Genomic DNA, 19,791 nt, shown 5'->3' with positions numbered 1-19,791 from the left:
ATCCAAGCCCAAGGTAGGGTCTCTTTTTTTCAAGTGGACCCCGCAAGGGAGACTCCTTCCCAAGGACTCGCCCGCATGGGAGGGACCGGATAGGTCCTGGTACCAGCCCAAATACCGAGCCTGTATCAGCTACCGGCCGAGCGGTCAGTAGATCCTCCCGGTGACGGTGCTGAGGGACCGGAATGTTCTTTTACCGGGTCTTCACTGTTAGGGAGAATTCTCACTAAATGGCTGATTCCCCTTCCCTAATGAGTCCCTCAGCAGGTTTGCTCGATTTCTAGGTTTTATTTTTTCACCTGGTAAGAGTGTGAGCCCTTTCCCCACTCTCGTGTTTTGCTGTGTGTATTTTCACTGTTTGTGATCTTGGGCATTTGAGCCTCACCTACTCCATGTGAACCACTTTTTGTGTTGCACAGCACCTTCAGTGCAGTGACATAGGGTTGTCTTTGAGACTTCCCAATGACTCGATTTTTCTGGGGCTGACTACTGCCCCCCAGAAACAGGTAAAGTTGCCATTAACTTTATATAGTCACTTTAAACTACAGACCCAGTACACCCCACCTTACATGGAGTACTGGAAAGGGTTAACTCTTATCCCTTTTGTCTGTGCCTCTTGGAGCCTTGTTTCGCTCCCTTAAAGTCAAGACTTGGCTGGTGGCAGTGGTATCCACCCTAACTTTCCTACCACGATTATATTATATAAACGTGGTATTGTTCTAGGTTATTATATTAGCCTCGAACATAAACCCACTTGACCAAATGCATTTTAAGGCGCCTGATAGTCTAGATAGGCAGGATGTGAGGGAGAGATCTTCGGACCCCTGCCATGGGTTGCCTTAGTAACCCAAGTCGCACTCTTGTCTGATTGGCTAAGGGGACTGTCCTTGCCAGGCCAGCAACCCTGCTGTGTGATTGACAGCCAGGCTGTATGAATGGTAGAAAACTGCATAAAAAGCAGGTCTCTGGGACTGGAAGAGCAGAATCTCCACTGGAACGTAAGAACCAACGAGGAACTGGACGAAGAGGACCCCTGCCACGACTGAACCGCCCGGTGAAGCCCTGCTGCAGGTCCAAATCTCCAAGTCCGACGACAGAGAAGATCCTCCAGGAAACTTCTTCCCTTGAGCTGGTTGGACCAACCAGTTTGCCCAAACTACAAGCCAGGACCCCTCCTCTGGTCAAATTCGCTGTACAGAGCAACAGTGGGCCGGATAGCCAGGAAGTTCAGACCCTGCTTGGGTTTTAAGGAGCGCACCTTTTATTCGTTGTTTTGCTCTGCTGCTGGCTTCTTCCCTGGATGGCTCAGGACCCTCCAGTCTTCTTAGTTCGTGTCTGTCCGACAGTCGCTTCAGGAACCGTGAGCCTGCAGGAACCACCAGGAACGTCCGCCTCAGCTACAGCTCCCTCTCCGTTTTAAGGTACTGTGCAAATCCGGTTGTCCGTTTCGCTGTGCCGCAGTGAAAGTGTTTGAAATCTTTCTCCAATCCGAGGCCTTGTCCTTCTCTTCTCTTTGAACTAACTTTGGTACTAACCAACCTCGTCCAGAATCTGTGCCACGCATTTTCCTGCGAACTACATTGAACCTATTATCTTTAACAAAAGACTTTTGAACCATTGACTTTGGCCCTAATCCTTTTCTATCTGATTTTAACCTTGTAGTCCCTCTTGTTCCATTGCTCTGATTACTTACCTGTTGGTTTTGCCTAATTTCTAATAACTTTGTCTTTCCCTCCCTTTTAAATTGCTGGCGTGCCATTTTGCTCCCACTTCATTTTTTTGAGCCTAAGTTGTCTGTAATTTAAGGGAAGTGGTGTGGTGTATTTATGATTGTGATTTCTTATCTTGCTTATAATAGCGAAATGTTATATAACTGTTGAGTAAATATGTTCTTTTACTTAGAAACCTTGAGTCAGTGTTTGCCTGAACCGTAGTAATTTCTGTCCTTTGTGTAACTATTTGTACTGCTCACTTACTCTTGAGATAAGTCTGGCTGCTCCGCTACTGCTACCACTATAACTGTGTAGTACAGGCTTGTACCAAAGGTGAAATTGTACTGTCACTTGTAGTCTTAATTGTGTGTAGTGTTCCCAAAGGGTACTGCATACAATGCTGCCTAACAATCATCCATAATTCTAATCTCCACAATGGTTCGCTATGTACAAACAATATTCACTGTACAATCAGTCTGCAAGTCTCTGTCTCGGAAATGAGTGCACAATCTTCTTGGACTGTTCTAGTGAGTTTGCAAATCAATACATGGTCTATTTTAACATTCCATCATTGTTTTCAAAGCTATCCCAAACTTGGTCGATGTCGGTATCCTGAAGGAGTGTACTGTCTTGACAGAGCAGTACGTTCTTATGGCTAAACCTTCTAAGTCAGAAGAAGGGCCCTAAGTAGTATTCTTTGTTAAACCCTAAGGGGCTGTTGGGTGGGGGGGGGGGGGGGGGGGGGGGGTCATAGCATTAAGCCTGTGTATCCAAAATAATTCCCATTGACAACTTTTTCGGTTAGTCTCCACCTCTTGGAAGTGGATGAATTACTTCTAGGATAACTACTCTCATCTGTGATGTGTTGTGTTGATTTTCTTTGAAATGTCTATAGACTGTTGATTTGTTATTCCCTGTCCTGATGCTTGATTTATGCTCCATCCATCTGTCCTTGTCCCTTTGTGCTGTTTTGCCTACATAGTACTTGCGGCATGGATAGCAGAGTGCATAGATGACATTCCTGGTGTCGCATGGCGCATAATGTTTGAGACGTGAAACGCCTTGGCGTGATCGGACATCACGGGATAACGGGTATCAATTGTGACTGCGGATGATTGAGACATCCGTGGAACTTCTTTTCCATTCGGTTTACAGAATAACCATTAGTCAATACAATGATCATGGCTATAACACATTTAATTGTTCCTTTTGAGCCTAGTAATGAACTCAAGTTCTCCTGTGACATCACACGCGTGTGCGCAAGATGAGATCACGGTTTAATACGAATCAGTAAAAAGTATGTATTTTAAAGTTTTCCTTGCAATTGCAGTTAGTAGTTGTACAGAAAACAACCATTATTTGGAATACAACGATCATGGCTCAAGATCTTGTCCAAACTCCGAAATACAAAAAAATAACCTCACAGTATATTTGTGATTTCACATGAGCATGCGCGAGATGACATCACGAATATTAAACCTTCTGTGTATATTTCTGCAATTGCAGTTGTGAACTATATAGAAAACAGCAAACACTCGAAAAATGACCATGGTTCAATTAAAACTTGTCCAAATATTGAAATCAACTTGGTGGCATACTTGTGATGTCACACGCGCATGCGTGTGATGACGTCACGGGAATAAACAGTGGATGTCCATGGGTTCTTCGAATAGCCTTGCCCCTGTTTTTCTCTCACAGTGGAGATATTATACCCACTGTTGGGAAACCATGAACATTACGTTGACTAACATTGCTTCAGGTATACCAATTAAAACTTCACGCAATGCCTGTGACAAGAAACGCGAATGCGCGTGATGACATCACAGGCAGCCTTGTATACAAAAAGCAGCCATCTTTTTACAAATAAGCGACTTGGTGACTTCTGAACCTCCAGGCCACTACTTTGTTCAGCTACACAGTCATTTCAAGTAAGTAAGAAAGGCATCCTATCTCCTGCTCTTTTTTTCTAACCTTCTCCTCAACTTAAAAACTCACACGTAGCTCTATTGGTACATCTCATTCATTTATTCCATTCATTTTAGAAGCACTAGGATGCCCAATGGACATCTAGAAGTCATAAGGATAGCCTTTTCTCATCCCAACGAGAACAGACCCACCGACTAGACTGATATTGAATTCAACTGAACCCACTGGATTACTTCTAACCCAACAAGACTCCCTCTTGGTAAGACTTTCACACTAATATTACTATGAAATTAAGATGACCTACATATCGAGAATCTTAGTTCTAGTAGACTGCAATTTCTTTGCAGATTAAAATACATCATTGGTTGATGACAGACTAACTGGTTTGAAATTACAACTGCCAATTGTAACCACTAGCCCAACGAGGCATTTTTAAAGAAAAACACTGAAGGTCAGCATTATTTCCCTTTTTATTTTTTGTTGAATAAATTGGACATTTATCTATAGTTTAAGTGTACCCAGTTACAACTTTTTCATGGAGAAACTAGGTAATCAACACTTGATAAATGAGCGACCAGTGTGAACAAAAATGTCAACATGCTTTTAGTCTTTGATAGGTTTTTCCTCTTTATTCTTGAAGTTAGTTTGTATGAAATATTCTTAAAAAATTAGACTTGCATTGAAAGTACAATGAGCAAGAGGCTTGCCCATACTAGGATAGCCCAATAGCCCATTGGTAATAAGAATTTGGCTGGTATACTTAGGCCATACACAGTGTGCCGGGGACATGAGTTCCCTCAATAGGGAACTTTTCTACCTGACCTGCACGTTCAACGTTGCCCATTGGGATCTTTGGCTGGGGAGTTATTTGCATCTGCCCCAATCATATAGTGGGCAGAAATACAGATGACCCCCTCCACTCTTTACACCCTCCTTGGTGGAGTGTGTGCACACCTCATATTTCCTGCTGTCCTCAGTGGCTGAGTGGGGAAATAAAAGGGTGGAACTGAGGTCATGGACCGCAGTGGCTTCATATGTACTGGCACCAATGTCAATTCCACCGTGAGCGAGGCACGTAGATCATATAGATGAGAAATCTGTGTGAAGAACAATTATCAGAAAGGACATTACCGAGGTATGTAATTTGTTTTTCCTATGCTCTACTAGTTTGTAGCTTTTAGGCCCCATAAATGGTAATTTCCATATTTTTGGCACTTATAAAATAACAATTTCTCCATCTGCATTTTAGGTGGTGGATTTACTATTAGCAAGAGGTGCAAATAAAGAGCATAGGAATGTTTCTGACTACACACCACTTAGCCTCGCTGCATCAGGAGGATACGTAAACATCATCAAGATTCTCCTTAATGCTGGTGCAGAAATCAATTCAAGGTAATGTCTTTTATCTCTTTACTTCTGGTGTTCGTTTCAAACAGCCAACAAGTTTCAAGGATTGGATTGATGTTTTTGTCATGTTGTGGCATTCTTGAGTGAACCAGAGCATTATTTCATGTTTTATTGTATTATTACTGTTTTTTCCCAGAGTGAGGCTTTTTTTCCATGTGTCTCAATAAGCTAAGCTAAATAAGTGAACATTTGAGGGAAATTATACAACTTTCAAGATCTAGACTGCAGCAACCTAACTAGCTATTATAATATGTTTATTTGGATGGGTTGCATCCTCACACAGATTTCTTAACTTGGATATGCTTGATGGCGTGAGTTGAATCAACGCTTTTATCCCTCGGGGGGGGCGGGAGGGAGTTTGGGGGTGCAGTGTGACTGCAACAATAAAGTTAGTAGACACACCAGCTTCTCAAATCTGATGTCCGACAATGATGGCGGGGGTCGAGGGGAAACAATCTGAGGGACACGTGAAGGACCATGGGTACAGTAGACGTCACACTAGGGATAGTATTACTGCCACGCCCTGTCGACATCCCTTTGTGAGTTTCGAAAACAACTCTAATAAGCTGCAGCTTCCACTAGATGTCGGCCAATGCATAGCATGTGAATCTATGCAGATAAAAGCATCAGAAATACGATTACGATGAGTAATGTATTATATATATATTTCTGAGGCTTGTGGAATCTGCTTAGATCACATGCTGTGCCTAGGCCGACATCTAGTGAAAGCTGCTGAGTATTAGTTGTTTTCGAAACTCGAAAAGGGACGTCGACGGGACGTGCCAGTAATACTATCCCTAGTGTGACGACCACTGTACCCTTGATGCCTCACGCGTCCAGGTCCCTTAGATTTGTTTTTTCAGCCATTCTAGACTGACGCGTATAGCCGAGCTCCTTTCGACGATAAGCCATTGACATTATACAATTAAGATTGTTTTTCTTTCTATCCTTTCATTGACTGCCGTAACACCACGCAGAGGAAAGAGAAAGAAAACAGCCTGCCGAAGACCACTACGACGGACCATACGGCCTTGGAAGGCCACCTCGGCCCAGACAGTAGGGAGAGAGGGTGGAGGCCATTTTAGAATGCATATTGTCCCCTTCCTACACTTTGTTCGCCCAGCTGCCATTTCCATAACCCATAATTATCAAATACACGATTTAAATTCTGCCCTAAGTGTAATCGCAAATTCTTCAAAAAAGGTAGTTGGCGCTCCAAATTCCCCTGGGTTCGACAAACACTTAGTTTGCAATTTGTGTCTCCTGAGAGACCACGTCAATACGTCTTGTCGAGCGTGCAAGTTCTTCAAGCCTAAGACGTTGAAGGACCGCTCCACAAAACGCTGGGCCGACTACACCAGGCAACTTGAGGCCATGGAAGTAGGGGGAGCCTTTAGCGATGGCGGCAACGCCGCACATTCGGACGGCGAGGGCATCGGGAGTAGTTTCAGCTACTCAAGCGAAGACCCAAGACCCCGTAGAACAGGCCGGCGGCCATGTTGTGGGGGGTACACCCGGCGGCAGCAGCACTACAAAAGCAAACCCCACCAAGCACATAAGCCCCAGTCGCCATTCGGCGGATGAGTCGAATACTCAACAACGTTCGACACCCCGTGAATGGTCCACCGAGTCCCGGTCCTCTGGGCAATCTCGTTCAAGATTGCCACATGACGGGGTTCAACCATCGAAAGACATTAAGGGGTTCGCACGAAAAACTCCCTCCAAAGGCAGATTGTCCGCGGGCGAAGCCTCGGCTCCCATACCCGAAGTTCGACGTTCATCGTCTGATAAAACGGCAGGCCCCAAAAAGTCTGTTAAACACTCATCTGGCCCCCAGGTTGGGGAAAAACATCATAAAAAGCCATCTAAGACCCCTCATAGGGACAAGAGTCCTACTAGGGACAAGTCCTCACAAAAGGGTATACTGTCCAAGCCTATAGAGAGACCCAAAGACTCTAGGCCTAAGATTATACCTCCCACTAATGAGAATATGGGTATCTCCACTCAGCCCATCGTAATCCAAGTTCGAAGGAATGGTCTTCGCAAGCTATCGATTGGGTTATGCGAAGAATGACCTTAATGGTGAATTTTTATGAAAAGAACCCAGATCACTTTCAAAGTTTACACACCACTCCTCCCACTTCAGCTCCTCCTGGCTCTCAAGCCTCTGCCTTACCCTCTCAACCCCCTGCTAAGAGGTCTCGCTCTAATGTCCCCGTACAAGGCAAGATTATAGATCTATATGACCCTGAAATAGATCCAGAAGACCAGGATGACCTTTCATTTCTCAAAACATCTGACCCTCCTCTTATTGAAGAGGAAACAGATGAACTTTATTAAGGGGATGATGAAGACCCAGACGAAGACCAGTAGGCAAACATGTACTCCATTGATTCTTCTATTGATCAAGAGCACCCAGTGGTAGATTCACCTGTCGACAACTCCTCCTCAATGAAGTCTTAGCCAAAGCGGCTGAACACTTCCGTATTTACACACAGGAGGTACAGGAAGATAGAGACTTCGCTGAACAAATATTGGGGGACAAAAAGACAGGAGGTAAGTTTATCCCACTGCTAAAATCGGTACAACGCAGAATACAACCTTCCTTAGAGGCTCCCAATGTCACACAGGCCGTTAACCCGCGTGTGGAAAAACTGTTTAGGCCTGCACCTTCAGACCCCTTATACATAAGAGGCCAATTGAAGCCAGACTCATTGGTTGTCACCACCACAAGAGAAAGAGCAGGCATGCCCCTTGCTGCCTCCGAGGCACCACCGGATAAGGAAAGCAAGAAACTGTATGCAATGGGCAGAAAGGTTGCCCCTTCTGCTGCCTACCAGTCGAGAATAGTCCATCCCGCCATACTTTTGGCAAGTTATAACTGCCATAAGTGGGAGGAGGTTTCTGCGTTACTTTCGGACACCCCGAAGCCACTTAAATCACAACTAGCTCAGGTGGCAGCAGACGAAAGGGCCATATCTACTTGTCTCCAAGTCAAATTACGATGCAGCTGTCAATGCTGGCAGAGTCATTGCAGAGGGAACTATTATAATGAGGCATGCATGGCTTTGCCAGTCAGGCTTCAGGCCAGAAACAGAAGCCACTCTAATAAATATGCCAGTGGAACCTAATGTGCTCTTCGGCAAAGCTGTAGAAGATGCACTTAAGAAAGCAAAGGAAGAGTATTCCAACCTAAAATCTTTAGGTCTGCTCACGAACAAGCATACGGGTCGAAGAGGTAACAGTACTTTTCGCCGTTTTTGGGGCCAAAATTCACAAAGAGGATCAGGCTACCATCAAGGCCAAGGTTCCTATGGCAACAATCAAGGACAAGCCTTCCAAGGCTGTCCACGAGGACAACGCAGAGGTCGTGGTAATCTGGGCAGAGGCCCAGCTCAAGATGGCAGCCCACCACAGATCAAGTGACGTTCCGCTGCAGGTACCCTCCCATGCATCTCCAGCAGGAGGACGCCTTTCCAACTTCACCCACGCATGGGAGGGTATCACCTTGGACAGATGGGTGCTGTCCACGGTAGCAGGGGGCTACTGCATAGAACTACTTCAACGCCCTCGTGACCACCCCCAAGACAAAGTCCACTCAGAGGAACATCAGCGGATCCTTCTAGAAGAAATAACAGCGCTTCTATTAAAGGACGCCATAGAACTGGTCCCAGCCAACCAGGTAAGCGGGTATTTATTTAACTTACTTCCTTGTGCCAAAAAAAAATCTAACAATGCGCCCTGTATTAGATTTGCGCCCTCCAAACAAATATGCCAAGCCACAAATTCTGCATGACTACGCTACAAGTGGTAATCACGCTACTAAAAAAGGGATCACATGGCAACACTGGATATGAAAGATGTCTATTTTCATATTTCAATGTTCCCAGTGCACAGAAGATTCTTGCGTTTTCAAGGTAGCGAACAAGCACTACCAATTCAAAGTGCTGCCTTTTGGAATAGCCTCGGCTCCAAGGGTATTCACAAAGGTACTGGCGGTAGTGGCAGCGCACCTGCGCAGGGGAGCAATACCAGTGTACTCTTACTTCGACGACTGGCTCAAAACAGGGGAATCGTCTCTGATTTGCAGACAAAACATCCAAACCATCATCAACCTCCTCTTTCAATTGGGCTTCTCAATCAACGAGAAAAAATCAAGCCTAGTGCTAAGCACTTCGAAACAGTTCCTAGGAGCTGCTCTAAACACAGAAGGAGGATTGGTCTTTCCCTCGGAGGAAAGAGGAAAAAATGTTACTGCAAATAACATATCAGGCCGGCCGCCAGATAAGGGTGCGCAAAGCAATGCGTTTAATTAGCATGATGGCATCTTGCATATACCTGGTTCCTAACGCGCGCCTGCGTCCATACAGGAGTGGTTGGCGAAAGAATGGTCTGTGGCAAGGGGTCAGTGAGACGATCTAGTGGTCGTTTCCCAAACACTTGTACAAAATCTTTGCTGGTGAACGAGAGTACCCGACGAGAGGGAAACCCTTCTATGACCCACATATACAGGCAGTGGTCACAATGGACGCCTCACTGGCAGAGTGGAGGGCTCACTACCTTCACCACACAGCTCAGGGTTTTCGGTCTCACACTGCAGCTCAGAACCACATCAATGTGCTGGAACCTCTGGCAGTATTGAAAGCCCTTCAGGCATTCAAACCCCATTTAACAAACCTGTCGGTGCAGATCCTAACGGACAGCACCACAGCAATGTTTTATATCAACAAACGGGGGGGGGGGGGGGGTACACGCTCTCCAAATCTATCCAGACCTGCTCAGAAAATCTGGAAATGGGCACTCAGACAGAAAATGTTCCAGGGGAACTCAACGCTCTAGCAGACTCATTGAGCAGATATCCCCTGCCAGAGGAACACAAGTGGAGTCTATACGAAGAAGTCTTAGAACACTTCTTCGAATGGATTGTGTCCTCCAACGCATTCCACATCTTTGACATTTAATGTCCACAGCTGTGCACTTCGGAAATTTTTTTCGGCAGAGGGCGTCCTGCGTCGATGGCGTCTGGTCCATGTCACTAGATGGCCTCTGTCGAGGACAACGTCACAGGATGTTATAAATAGGACGCACGGCGCCTGTAGCCTCAGTTCCGTTTTTTCCGTGAACGTGTTAACTTTGTCAGACTCTGCGCGCCTTGTGTGTTTTCTTCATTGTGGATGTCTTTCTCTTCGACCCCTCTGACTCCGCAGTCCGGTTTCAAGACCTGCCGGGACTGCAAGTCCAAGATGTCGCTCACTGACCCCCATCGCATTTGTTTGTGGTGCCTCGGCGAGTTGCACGACAGACTGCTGCTTGAAATGCCAGTCGATCACTGCAAAGGCCTTGCGGAAGGGGAAGCTACAGGTAGGTAGGGGCTCGAAGCCTGTTAAGTTCCGGACTTCCAAGTCAAAGTGGGTTTCTACCGATGACTCGAGGGACGACTCTCTGCGTCGGAAGGAATCCCAGGGTTCTCGGTCCTGGAGTGGTTCCTGCAACTAGTCTTCCTCATCCCGGCACTCACGGAAGTGCTGTCACCGGTCGCCATCCCCGTCCTCCTCAGAGGATGGTGCCTTGAGGAAGGTTACGTGCACTACGAAGTCCTCGACTCCGGAGGAATGAGCAGCTTTCAAGAAATCTATGATGATGATTTTTCAATCGCAAGGCACGGGTCCGGTCGAGCCTTCTGACGAAGCTGACCTGGATCGGTCTCGGTCTGTGGCTCGCACGCCTTCGGCCTCAGGTTCACGACGTGACACACATTGGGAGCCATCGAGGTCCCGTACGGACAAGGTTTCGAAAGGTCTCTAGGTGTCGGTCCTCTTCCCAGCGAGACCGCAGCAACCTATTGAGGGCTTGAGGCCGGCGTTGACGCGTTCGGCGCCGTCTGTCCGAGTCGGACATCGACGCCTTGCCGTCATACGAGCCCACGTCGCCGTCGGCCTTCGGCGATCTTGATGTCGAGGTTGTCAACACTCTCAACGTCAAAGCCTTCAGGAATTTTTTCTCAGAATTTGCCGCTGGAGTCCCCAGACATTGGGGATCCTCCGAGGAGAGCTACATCGAGGTCAGTGAGGTCGGTTTTGGCCTCCAGGCCCTCTTCTGTCCCCAGATTTTGGGTTTCATCCCCCTCTGGATGATATCTTTGAAGAGGAGGAAGGGTCTGAGGTTGAGGAACCTGGTGACCTTGATGATCTGATTTTTTTCGGGGGACAGTCAGTTCGATGAGTTGAGACAGACCCTGCATGATGCAAGTGGACTGGACACTTCCCTAGAAATGGAGTTTGGTAGACCTGAGCCTGGGGCTCATGCAGAGTCTTCTTATAGGAGACTCATGGCACTAGTCTCGGAGTATCCGTGCTACGCTAGTCCTCCAGAAGACTTTGTGCAAGATGATCTGACAGACTACTTGGATCAAGGTTGTCCTCTGACCCTGTTTTGCCATTTCATTCTAACTTGCAGAAAAGGGTGGCAGCTGCTTGGCAGTCCCCGGAAGGTCTTCAGGCTGTGAAATCTTAATAAGAAATACCGCCCTTCCGTTCGCGACCCCAGCTATTTGTCTACTCGCCCCACTTCAGTGTGTTTGGTGGTTCAGGCAGCTACAGCCAACTCGAGGCAGGCGGTGTACCCTACCATCCCTCCGTTAGGGACGACAAGCGCTTAAGACGGTTGGGTACGGGAAGGTGTTTTCTGCTGGGAGCATGGCCTTGAAATCAGCCAACTCCACGTGTGCCTTGGCAAGGTTTATACACACTCTGTGGTCTTGTGTTGCTTTTGCGGCTGAGCGTATTCCCGAAGGGATGGCAAGGATGCCATGTGTGGTCCATGGATGCGAGCACAGTTATACGCAGATTTGAGTGGTTGCGGAAGTTGGGATCTGCTCCAAATGTACAGGCCGTCTTCTGAACATGCCCTTTGATGGCGCTCATTTATTTGGCAGCAAAGCTGACGAGAGCCTTGAGAGGTTGCAGACGTCAAATCCGGCGGCAAAGTCTTTAAGCGCCACGCTGCGTAAACCTCTGCCTTTTCGTCCTAGGGGACAGTAGTGGAGGGGAGGTTCCTTTTTTGTTTCTACTACTCCTTTGGTAGGACGAGAGGGGCCGCCAGTCAAAGGGGCCAGCGAAAAAATACCCGTGGTGGTCGGGGAAATCCTGGTGTCAAAACCGCTCGGGCAGCTGCCCCTTTGCCTTCAGGCACTGCCGCAGCTGCTTGAAAACAATCGTGAGGCCATGTCCCATGGTTCGCCGGTTGGGGGCAGACTGCCTCAGCATCTCGAAGAATGGCGGGCCATTACTTCAGATGAGTGGGTTCTGGATACCATAGCCCACGGCTACTGCCTTCCCTTCCTTCAGCACCCTCACGACAATCCACCGGGGAAATACTCTTTGAAGAGCCCGGATCTGCTCCTTGTGCATGAAATCTTGTCCCTGTGGAGAAAGGTGCCACAGAACTGGTGCCTGTAGCAGAGAGGAACAAGGGTTGGTATTCCCCTTATTTTTTGATCGCAATGAAAGACTGGGGATTGAGACCGATCATGGACTTGCGTTGGTTGAACCAACTTCTCAGGAAGGACAAGTTCAAGATGATCACTCTTTCTAAAGTCCTCCAGGCCCTTCAACTTTAGGATTGGTTGGTGTCTCTGGATCTCGAGGATGCTTACTTTCATGTGCCGATTCATCCCACGCACAGAAAGTACCTGAGGTTTGCGGCTGGCGACTCACTTTCAGTTTCGGCTCCTGCCGTTCAAATTGACCTCCGTCTGAGGGTCTTCACCAAGCTCATGGTGGTGGTGGCAGTGTACCTCAGGCGAGGGGGGGATTCACGTCTACCCCTGCCTGGATGACTGGCTGATCCGGGTGCACTCTCCCGAGCTAGCTTTGGATCATCTGTGTCACCTGCTGCACCCTCCAAAGGCTGGGCCTCTCACTGAATTTAAAGAAGTCACACCCGACACCTTCCCAACAGCTCCAGTACACCAGGGCTGTGTTGGACACGTCCTTGGGTAAGTGTTCGCCTCCCATGGTAAGGGCTCATCACATTGTACAGGTGGTGGACAAGTTTCAACATGCCCAGAGTCTCCCGGCTTTCAAGTTCTTAATGTTGCTCGGCCTCATGGCTGCCTGCTTTTTTCTGATGCCAGAGGCCAGGCTGCGGATGAGATCCCTGCAGTGGGTCCTCAAGATGCAGTGGTTGCAGTTCTACGGCAGGATGACGGATCCTTGATGGATCCTTTTCAGATCCCACCTTCGGTCTCCCAGGACCTTCTGTGGTGGGTGAAAGAAGGGAACCTGATAAAGGGGGAACCGTTTGGCAACTGTGGCGGTCGTTGGTCTCTGTCGGAGTCCAGACTCCACATCAATCTGTTAGAGCTGTGAGGCATCAGGCTGGCCCTGAAGGCTTTTCTGCCCCTGGTACGGTGGAAGAGTGTGTTGGTCATGATGGACAACACAGTGGCCATGTATTACCTCAACAAAAAGGGGGGGGGTCACTCCGTTGTGCAGAGAGGCAATGCAGCTCTGGTTCTGGGCCATACCGCAGGACATTTCTGGCCGGCGACAAAAATGCGGCGAGGGGTGCTCTGAGCAGGCAGAGCCGTCTCTCGCGTGTAGGAGTTGGCTCAGGAAGTCCTTCAGGAGATCTTCGCCCTTTGGGGAACCCCACAAGTGGATCTCTTCGCCACCAGTGTCAGTAGTGCGAGAGATTCTGTTCAAGGGAATTTCCTCCCAGAGGAGCCTTAGGAGACGCGTTTGTGGTGGATTGGTCATTCCCACTGCTGTACGCGTTTCCTCCAGTCCCCGTCATTCCTCAAGTGTTGCAGAGGTTCAGTTCCTGCATGATCCTTATTGCTCCGGATTGTCAGGCGAGCATGGTACCTGGACCTTCTCGAAATGTCCCTCTGCCCTCCATGCAGTCTTCCCTGCCAAGAGGAATTGCTCCTGCGCGTGCACGAGGGGTGCTCGGGGTCAGGTTCTCCATCCAGAGGTCAAGACGCTCAACCTTCACGCTTGGTATCTGAAAGGTTGAGGTATAAGGATTGGGACCTCTTGGGTGACGTGATGGAGGTGTTCCTTTCGGCCAGGTGGCCTGCAACAAAATCCTTGTATCGTTGGCGTAAGTTCTGTGACTGGTGCAGGGATCACAATGTTGATCCTTTTCAGTGCTCTATTCTATTGGTTTTGTCTTTCTTGCTTTCTTTGGCCCACAGGGGCCTTCAAGTGGGTACCATTAAAGGTTACTTGGTGGCACTGTCTATCTTTAAGCGCTCGTTTGAAGAATGTTCTTTCTTTAAGATTCCTTTGATTTCTCAGTTTCTTAAAGGACTGACTAATGTATTCCTGCCGTCTCCTTTCCAGGTGCTGGTTTGGGATTTGAATTTGGTTGAGATTTCTCATGGGTGCTCCGTTTGAACCTTTGCACTCTTGTCCTTTGAGATTACTGTCATTCAAGACTGTGTTCTTGGTTGCGGTTACTATTGCAGGCACCTTCAGCTAAGCCACCCTTTACTGTGTTTCACAAGGACAGGGTTGTACAGAGTATGTCCTTCTTTTCTACCTAAGGTAGTCTCTGAATATCATTCGAGTCAAAAGGTGGTTCTTCCATCCTTCTACCCTCCTGGTAAGGAAGAGGAGTGGCTCCATAGGTTGCACCCTAAGAGAGCTCCGATCTTTTATATTTCTAGGATGTCCAGTGGAAGATCAACTCTTTGTGGGATATTCTGGACACTGATTGGGCCAGGCTGTTGCCAAACAGACCTTGTCCAGGTGGATTATCATCACCATTGCTGATTGTTACCGATTGACGGGTAGGGACCATTCTGAAGGGTTGCGAGCTCATTCCACTAGGGGCGTGGCTACTTCCACAGCCCTACAACAGGGAGTTCCTATTAGAAATATTTGTGATGCAGCCACATGGGCTTATATCCACACCTTTGTTGAACATGATTCCCTGGATACGATCCATGGTCAAGATATGGCCTTTGATAAGGCGGTTCATTATTCCGCCATCTGATTGGGTATTTTAAATTCTTTTCCCTCCTCCATTTTCTGTTACTGCTTTGGGAGTATGTCAAAGATGTGGAATACGTTGGAGGACACAATCCATTCGAAGAACAATTTACTTACTTACTGGTAACGTTCTTTCGATTGGATGTTCCTCCAACATATTCCACATCTCCCTCCCAGCCTGCCCCTCTGGAGAATTTCGTATGCGATTGCAGCTTACATTTCCGCTGTATCCCTACAAAATATCTCCACCAAAAATATCGCCGTAAATGTCTGTCTCGCCATAGGCGATATTTTTGGGGAGGATATTTTGTGGGAGCGGGGGTATACCCCGCAGGGTTCAGGGGTCAATATTGCTACAAAAAATGGCGCTATTTTTGTATCGCCATATTTTTGCGGGGATATTAACACATGGAACTGTTTCCGCAAGACTATGTGCAGTCAAGCAGGCATTGGATATGTGCATGTCACACGTTATGGAGGAAAAAACATAAACTGAGGCTACGGGCGCCGTGCGTCCTATTTCTAACATCCGGTGACGTTGCCCTCGACAGAGGCCTTCGAGGGACATCGACCCCGGCGCCATCGACGCAGGACGCCCTCTGCCGAAAATTATTCCCAAGTTCACAGCTGTGGACACTACATGTCAGAGATGTGGAATACGTTGGAGGAACATCCAACAGAAAGAACGTTTCCAGTTGGTAAGTTACTTGTTCTTCTCCCTTTGATCTGACCGAGCGCATGGAGATCGTGCACTACCTTCAATGATAGAGGGCGTTGAAGGGTCACTTTCCTTGCAATGTGGATTTGATTCTTGTAGTTAAAGAATTAATTTGTCCTTCTAAGCAGCCTATCTATTCTCTACAGAGAATATGTTTGCAGAGGCTCTGCACAGGCAAGGCCCGGTCTCCCTTGATGGAAGCTGTGACAGGAGGTCTCTCTTGCGTTCAACTTTTGGGGTACCCCACAAGTGTATTTGTTCACCTCTGTCAACGGAAGTGCAAACAGTTACGCTACACAAATTCCCTCTGCAGAGGGATGTTGGGGGAATGCATTTGTGGTGGAGAGGAATTTCCTGCCTTTGTGTTCCTGACTCTTCCAGTCACCCCACATGTCCTCAGAGGATGGGAAGGTTCTAGACCAACACAAGAGTTTGGCCATCTGCCCATCATGCAATCTTCCTCCAAGAGTTGACTCTCCCTATAAGCAAGTCTTGTAGTTCATCAGAACCTCAGCACTCTCAATCTTCGTGTGGTTGATGAGAGGCTGAGGTTCAGGGACTGAAATTTCCTGGAAAATTTGTTGGAGGTCCTCCGATTTGTCAGACCAGCCAGGAAGGCTATTTGCAATTGTTGCTGGTGAAAGTTCTGTGCTTGGTTTAGAAAAAGGTCATTAGCCCCTCTGTTTGACGGCATCAGTGCTTTGTACAAAAATACATAGCTGCAATTTCACAGTTTAAACGTACACAAGAGCAAGGCTCGAATTGTTCACTTCCCACAGTGATTCAGCTCATTAGGGAGCTGGGAAGGTTGGCGAAAACGTTTCCATCTGTGCAGATTAAACACCCTTCTTGGGACCTCAACTTGGTACTGACCTTCTTGACAGGAACTCAATTTGCACTGGTGCATTTATCTCCTTTTAAATGTGCAACGTGGTCAACTATCTGTTTCCAGTGGCGATGAGTTTAGCGAGAAGAGTGAGCGAGATGCAGACACTTTTTTGCAGATTTGAGTTATTACTTTTTCCAAAAGAAAAAGTTATACATGATGTTAATTTCTGCCTCAAGTTGTTTCCAAGTTCCACCTGTCACAAAGGATACAGCTACTGGTGTTTTTCTCTCCTTCAGCGTAGAAAGAATAATTTCATAGGCTTGACCTGAAAAGGGCTCTAGGCTTCTATATTGCTAAACCAAAAGGTGATCGCTGGAAAGTATAGAATTCATCTTAACCTTCATTTTTCTACCTGTGAAGCCACTACAAACGGGAAAAACCATATATCTATATGGCTAAGGTCAGAGTGTACATGCAATATGAAGAGCTTTTTTAGTCATCTATGCAGTGCCAAAAGTAGGTAAATCCGTTAAAAACCAGACTATTGCTTTGGATTGTACTCTGCATTTCTGAGTTTCATTCGTTAGTAAGGAAAGAGATACCCGACGTGCTTAGCGGCCCATTAAAAATGAGGGCCAGCAGCGGAGTGCCAGTGTTGGGCATTTGCCATTCTGCTACTTTGCATCTTTTCTAAGCATTACTGTTTGTGTTCCCTTTCTGGTCTTGATGCTCTTTTTGGCCTAGCAGTCCTACAAAATGCTCTTGTGTGAACAGCTTTTCTAATGGATTCCTTCCTCTAATGGATTCCTTCCTTCCACGTATTCCTCATCTATATCCATCTTTCAGCACAGCTGCTATTTAGAAAATTGCCCCAAAGGCTAACTGCAGCTCTGTTTATGCTCTGCTCGACGCCTCTGTGCCCCCCTGGCATGACGCCTGGAACACCACTTTGTAAGAAATTTTAATCGTTTTGCAATGCTGGTACGATCAAAGGCCTCTGGATTTAAACCCTGCGTCGACTGATGTCAGTTTCCGAGCCAACCCACCCCCCCCCCCCCCCTAATACTTTTATCTTTCCTGGGGAAAGGCCATGATGCACAAGTTTGGGGGTTGTAAATCGATGCAACCCAGAAGTGCCTTCTGTTAGGCAAGATTGTATACAATACCCTTTGGGTACACTACTACAACCCTGACTACAGGTAATCAGCAACGCAACCTTTGGTATAAGCTTGTACTACACAGTTCTGGTAGCGTGTTGAGCAGCCAGGCTTATCTCAAGAGTTGCCAATATGAGTTGTAGGGGAGTTGCACAGAGATTCAGTGACAAGTGTTCAAATAAACTCTTCTACACAAGGTTTCTTGAATAAACAATAATGAATCAGTCATTTAGAATATGCCTTCCTCAGAAGTTACACAATAGTTACACACAAATACACTTCAATACTATGCACACTTAGTTTCTAAATCAGTAAAGACCCTTTTGGGAGAGCCCACACACAACCTACACCATCAGGTGACTTCAATAGCTAGGATGTTGGGGACATTGATATCTTACTGTTGGCATTTAGAAACAAGGAAAAGGTGATTAGAGCAAACAAGAGACCGCAAATATTCTTAAGTGGGCAAATACTTTTGGATCCTCTAAGCAGTCATTCAGTATAATAGGCTAAGCCAAAGTCAATGGGCAAGTCTTAAATGGGATGAAGCACCTCTGGTAGCTAAGTAGAAAGTCTTTGCACAATGTTTTCAAAGTCATTGAAGAAAGGAATAATCCAATGTAGGGCCACAAGCCGTTGGACTTGTGAGTAGTAGAAGATGTAAGCAACTCTAAAACAAGAGGTAAGTTCTCAGACTTTTTATTGTACCTTTGTATTCGAAGAATAAGTGCAGCAGATGACTTCTGTTCCCGAAGCAGCTCTGCAGATCTCGCTGTTCCTGGGCCTCAGTCGTGGTGACAAGAGGGAGGACTTCTGGGGACTCCTGCACTGCAATGGGACGGTCACCGCTCGCAACCAGCAATCTTCAAATCAGTGGCTGTTCAGTGTTTCAGCTCCTCGCGTCTACCGCAAATAGCAACACTGCGGTTCCTGGCTGTCGAGGTGGTCTTTCCTTGCATCTGGGTTACCGAACTCTTTTGAGGGGGCTGAGGCTCGTTCAATCCTGCTTCCTGGGAGTACGGAGGCTCTTCCTGGAGCTGTAGGCGAGCTTAAAAGCAACACACACAATCTGGTTTTCCTCTCCCTGGCTATAGGGTTTCCAGCAGCAACTCAGTGGAAATTCAACCAGCTCCGAGAAGGATGTCCAAGTGCCTTACTTTGTAGTTCATTTGGTCCCACCAACTCAAGAGGAGAAGTTGTCCTTGCAGGGGCTTCTCTGTCGATACGAATTTGGAGTTTCGGCACAGAAGCAGGGCTTCACCTGGCAAACCAACGGTCCAGGAGTTGCAGTAGGCATCCTCTTCAAGTTCTTGTTCAGTTCCTTCGTCCAGTGGTCGACTCTGCCTTCCAAGCCAAAAGCCTCACCTTTTATTCAGTTCTCTCCCATTCATTCCAGCCAAGCTGTCAGTCACCCAGCAGGGTGGCTGTCCTTTCGGGACAATCAAAGGCCAATCACTACAGAGCGCATTTGGATCTCCTAGGAGACTAAGTACAGAGAGTTTCGGGCACCCCCCTCACTTCCCGCCCACCTCAGATACCCTGGAGCCAAAGGCGGGCTTCACTCGTGAAACCCGCCAAAGGCATAGCAAACAAAGGGACAAAACCTGGTTGGGCGCGCAGAGTAAATCTCAAAGGACCTTTCCACAAAGAAATGGCGAAAAAAGAAGACGGGCCATTTTGCCAAAAATGGTACCCTTGGGTGTTTTACTGAAGCTCCTAACGCAGCCCGCAGTAAATGCACACCACGGTACTTTAAAACTAAAGCACTGCCACCAGCCATTCAGTGAGGAAATGGTGACATCAAATTGTAACATGAGAAGCTAGACAAAGGGGATACTAGGTAACCCCTCCAGTACCCTATTGTAAGATAGTGTTGCTGGGTCTAGAAAGTTATAAATGTAAGTAAAGTCAATTTCACTTTACTGCTCTGGGAAACATTAGTTTATGACAGTCATTTAAAACTTGGGAAATCTGAGAGACTTCCCTGTGCCATTGCACTGAAGGTGCTGTGTGACACAATGTAAAAGATGATGCCTATGGAGTTTGT

At 47.2% G+C, this 19,791-nt stretch overlaps 1 protein-coding gene across 3 annotated transcripts in view; it reads left to right on the top strand.

Annotated features, from left to right (window-relative positions):
* The window catches only part of ANKHD1 (ankyrin repeat and KH domain containing 1), a 1,723,611-nt gene that overhangs the window by 912,259 nt on the left and 791,561 nt on the right, over positions 1–19,791 (top strand). For all 3 annotated transcript variants that reach the window (XM_069652665.1, XM_069652666.1, XM_069652664.1), the window contains exon 19: positions 4,885–5,027. In XM_069652665.1, the coding sequence (XP_069508766.1) occupies positions 4,885–5,027 (143 nt within the window). The remainder of the gene's footprint in view (positions 1–4,884; positions 5,028–19,791) is intronic.

Source organism: Ambystoma mexicanum, chromosome 3p (genome assembly GCF_040938575.1).
Source record: "Ambystoma mexicanum isolate Mex_15411 chromosome 3p, UKY_AmexF1_1, whole genome shotgun sequence".
Classification (NCBI taxonomy): domain Eukaryota; kingdom Metazoa; phylum Chordata; class Amphibia; order Caudata; family Ambystomatidae; genus Ambystoma; species Ambystoma mexicanum.
The sequence above is the reverse complement of the archived record's forward strand: the minus strand, read 5'-3'. Positions and strand labels throughout refer to the sequence as shown.